The sequence below is a fragment of the Martes martes genome, assembly GCF_963455335.1.
Source record: "Martes martes genome assembly, chromosome: 8".
Taxonomy (NCBI): Eukaryota; Metazoa; Chordata; class Mammalia; order Carnivora; family Mustelidae; genus Martes; species Martes martes.
Window position 1 is genome coordinate 7,003,647 of NC_137895.1, and position 3,870 is coordinate 7,007,516.

At 60.2% G+C, this 3,870-nt stretch overlaps 1 protein-coding gene across 1 annotated transcript; it reads right to left on the reverse strand.

Moving 5' to 3' along the window:
- Positions 1 to 897: 897 nt before the first annotated feature.
- On the reverse strand, positions 898 to 3,554 carry LOC308348037 (uncharacterized protein; the record flags this gene model as incomplete). The annotated part of the gene is made up of 3 exons (XM_080811856.1): positions 898 to 967; positions 1,195 to 1,288; positions 2,237 to 3,554. The coding sequence occupies 3 exons, from the start codon at positions 3,552 to 3,554 to the stop codon at positions 898 to 900; spliced, it is 1,482 nt and encodes a 493-aa protein (XP_080667982.1).
- Between the last annotated feature and the right edge of the window lie 316 nt (positions 3,555 to 3,870).

Sequence of the window (3,870 nt, forward strand, 5' to 3'; positions counted from 1 at the left end):
GGGCTCCTCCCCGCAGCAACCCTCCCTCTGGCAGCACCTCCAGCCGGGGTTTTCGGGGCCGCAGCCTCCTCCCAGCGGGCGCCGGTGGCCCGGCCAGCCGCCCTACCTTTGGACATGAATCCTCCTTTGTCTCCGTTCCTCCGGGGAGATGCTCAGGGCGCGGGGCTGCAAGGCTGAGCGGGGCGCGGGCTCCCCCTGGGCAGAGCGGCCCCTGCAGCCGGGCCTCGCCCCTCCGCGCTCTCCGCCCACCCGCCCGGCCCGCGGCCCGGCCGCGCCGCCCCTGCGCCCCGCGCCGCCGCGCCCGCCGGGGACCTCGCTTCGGCTCGCTCAGCGCCTCTGCCCCTGCCCGCGCGCACGGATGCCGCCGCCGCCGCCGCCGCCGCCGCTGCCGCTGCCACCCGCACCACGTGACCCGCGCGCCTGCCGGCCCCGCCGAGAGCCCCTCCCCCTCCCACGGCGCCCGCGCCCGCACCCGCTCTCCGCCCGCCCGCACGCGGGAGCGGGTACCGGGTCCCGGCTGCAGGCGGCCCGGGAGGCGCGCGGGGGCGCTGTGCCTGCCGCTCCGGATGCCGCGCCGGGGGAGGTGCCCGCATCCCAGTCTCGATCCCTGCCCGCCCCCCCATCTCGCTCCCCGCCTCTTACCCTGCAAGCTGGGGCGGGGCGGGGGGCGCGGGGGATCGGTGACAGCGGCGAGCGGCGGTGCGCGCGCGGGTCACGCGCCGGTGGGGATGTTGCGCGGGCTCAGCGCGTTTCTGCCCAGGCGCCGGCGCCTGCGGAGCCCTGAGTCAGGGGCCCGGGTTCCAGGCCTGGCTTCTGGATGATGAGCCCTATGACCTTGAGGTGGTCAGGAACTTTCCTGAGCCTCAATTTACCCATCAGAAAAAAATGTTCATGCATTCAGTCAACATTAATAGACAGCTCATTGCCAGGCCCTGGGGACACAGGGATGAGGATGACTCTTCTAGGCCTAGTGGGGGAGACAGCTGGGGGCTGGGGTACACAGGGAGTACTGGGTGCTGTGAGGTGGTCATCCCGGGGAGAGGGATTTTGGAAGAGTTCATGGGGAAGGTGAGGGCTAAGACAGAAAGGCAGATGGAGGTGGGAGGGATGAGGGGAAGGGCACTCTGTGGTCAGGGGCAGCGGAGGTGAGCAGACCCAGAGGGGAGAGCTGCCTGGTGCTGGTGGACAACTCACAGCTCCTGGGGCAGCAGCAGCAGAGAAAATTCCAGATGGAAATACAGAGCTGGAGGCTGGGAAAGATCAAAGTCTTGGAAGCTGGGCGAAGGAGCTGGACTTTGAGGGAAGCCGGTGAGTCACCAGTGACTGTTAGCATAAAGAGCCACCATCACATCCGCGAGTCCCTGGGACAGCTGCATGGGGAACAGAGAACCCCCCAACCTGGAGTGTGGGGTGGGGGTGGGGGAAGGGAGGGCAGGACTGTGGCATGGCAGGGGCAGAGGGTCAAAGAGTAGGGTCAGCCAGCCAAGTGCTGTTGAGATAGATCATCAGAGTTGGAAATAGACTGGTTGGAAAGAGAGTGAAAGATGAAGAAAAGGAAGAAACCCAGGTTTCTCCGAGACAGAATGAACTTCTAGCCCTTATGTTGACCTATTTACAGTTCTCTGCATACTGCATGCAGGACTTCTGTACATACAAGTCTCCAACTTACCTTTCAGGACGAAAGGGCTGGGGGTAGGGGACCAAGGAAGAACAGGTCAGGTGGGGCACCTTTCCAGCAAAAGCCTTTCCCAAAAGGCTGAATGTGCATCGCTTAGAAGGTCTCAGATGAGGTCTCTGTGCCTATCTGGAGAGGCACTGTAGGGACGGCTGTTGGACAAATCACCGCTTCTTGACGTGCAAGTCTGTATTTCCATACAGGTGGTTCGCTTTGAAAGCTGGACTCACCTGTAGATCACCTGATTACTCCAGATCACCTGATTACTCCACCACGGAAGATGCTAAAGGAAGGACTCAGCACAATTGCTCCTGCACAAGTCACCCTGGAAACTTCCCTTCTGGTGACTTCCCTTAACCTCACCTCTGACCGGCAGGGGGGACCCAGCTTAGGGTGCATTTCCTGTGTTCTACCCCTTGGTCTCGATGTCTTTTCCCTCAGCACATTCACCCCTGACCTTACAGTCCTACCTCCTTTTCCCCATCTACTCATCTCCAAACCAGCACACTCTGACCCCCCACAACACCCCCGTACATCCCCAGCCAAGCTCTTTGCATTTACCTTTGGTTTCTCTGGCTCGGTCCAGTGCACCAGGCTCTGCGGGCCAGTCTCTGGCAGCATCTGCAGTAGCATGGACCCATGATGGGGCTGTCTTTCTGTTTGGCCTCAGCGGGCAGGTGGCTGATATGGTCAGGTTAATGACTCTGTCCAGTGTGATCTCCCCCATGGCGGTGTCCAGCTTGCTTGTGTCCAAAGCCAAAGAATCTGGAGCTCTGTCCGGCTGGGCTGTATTTGCTCTAGCCAGAGCCGTAGCTGCATGTGTCCCAGGTGTGCCCAGCTTGACTGATTTGACCACCAAATCCACGGCTGTGCCCTCTGTGGTTGGATCTGGCTTGGCTGGACCTGCTGTAGCTATGGCTTTGCCCAGCTTGTCTGGCTCTGGGGTCACCAAATCCGTGACCGTGTTCGGCTCGGTTGGGTCTGCTGTAGCAAAGTCCACGGCTGCGTCCAGCTTGGTGCCCAGAGCAGGCAACTCCATGCCTGGATCCCGTCCGGATGTGTTTGGTGTGGCCGGATGGACAGTCAAGTTAGGTCTGTTGGTGACCGTTGTGCCTAAACGTCTGCCTGTGCCTAGCCTGGTTGTGTCCAGAGTAGCCAAATCCAGGGTCGCTGCAGGACCCATGGTAGAGGTGGCCCTTTGGAGATGCAGCCGGGGTCTCGGGATACCCCTGGCCCGGGGCTTGCCTCTTCCTGGAGATGCTCTGGTAATCACATGGGCAGTCCCTGGGACAGGATGCTTCTGACCTACCAAGCCTGGCCCTGCGGGACCTGGTGATTTCTGGGCTAACCGGGATTGAAACGGTAGGGCCAGGTAGGAACTCACCAGAGGCTTCTCCACTATGGGCATCCTGCTGGGTTTGGCCAGACCTGGGTTCCCTGGGCCCTCAGAGTGGACTCTGCCCCCCGGCACTTGGGTCAGAGATCGTGAGCCCGGGCTGGGCAGCCTCCCTCCTCCATGGGTGGCAGCCTCCTTGCCCGGGGTGGGCAGCTCTTCCCAGTGAGAAGGTAGAGAATTCAGGGGCCATGCCTGGCTGTTCTGCCGGAGTGTTAAGGAAATGGAGCTGAGCTTCCGGGGCACGGTCTCCTGTGGGGGCACAGTCCGGGCCCTGGCTCCAGGGCCTGGTCGGCCGGAAGCCTGTGGGATATGGCTTTGAGGAAAGGCATCCAGACGGATGGTTTTCCTGAGGACAGGGACGAGGGGAGACACCCCTCCAGAGAGTTTTGAGGGGCGGGCAGGGCGCCCCAGCAGGTGGCTGTGGGAGAGAGGGGTTGCGGGGCTGAGGGAGCCATGCCGCTGCATCTCAAAATTGTGGTCCATCTGGGTCTTCCGTCTTCCCCTGAGGCAATCAACAGAGCGAAGGTGCCAAGGGGGCGGTGAGGGGATCCGCTTGCATTTCTTTGATTCCTGGTTAATAAAGAGTATGAAAACTTCTTTACTAAGTAGCAAATTAATTTGCAGTTGTCAGTGTTTGCCAAGGTCTTATAAAACAAGACAGTATTTTAAAATGCACAATACTTAAATCCTATGAAATGTTACAGAGTAATTGTTGGGTAAAGCCTGATTTCTCATTTTCATATTATGCAGTCAGTAAGGTACGAAATAGTTTTAAAAACTATTCACCTTATAACTGGTG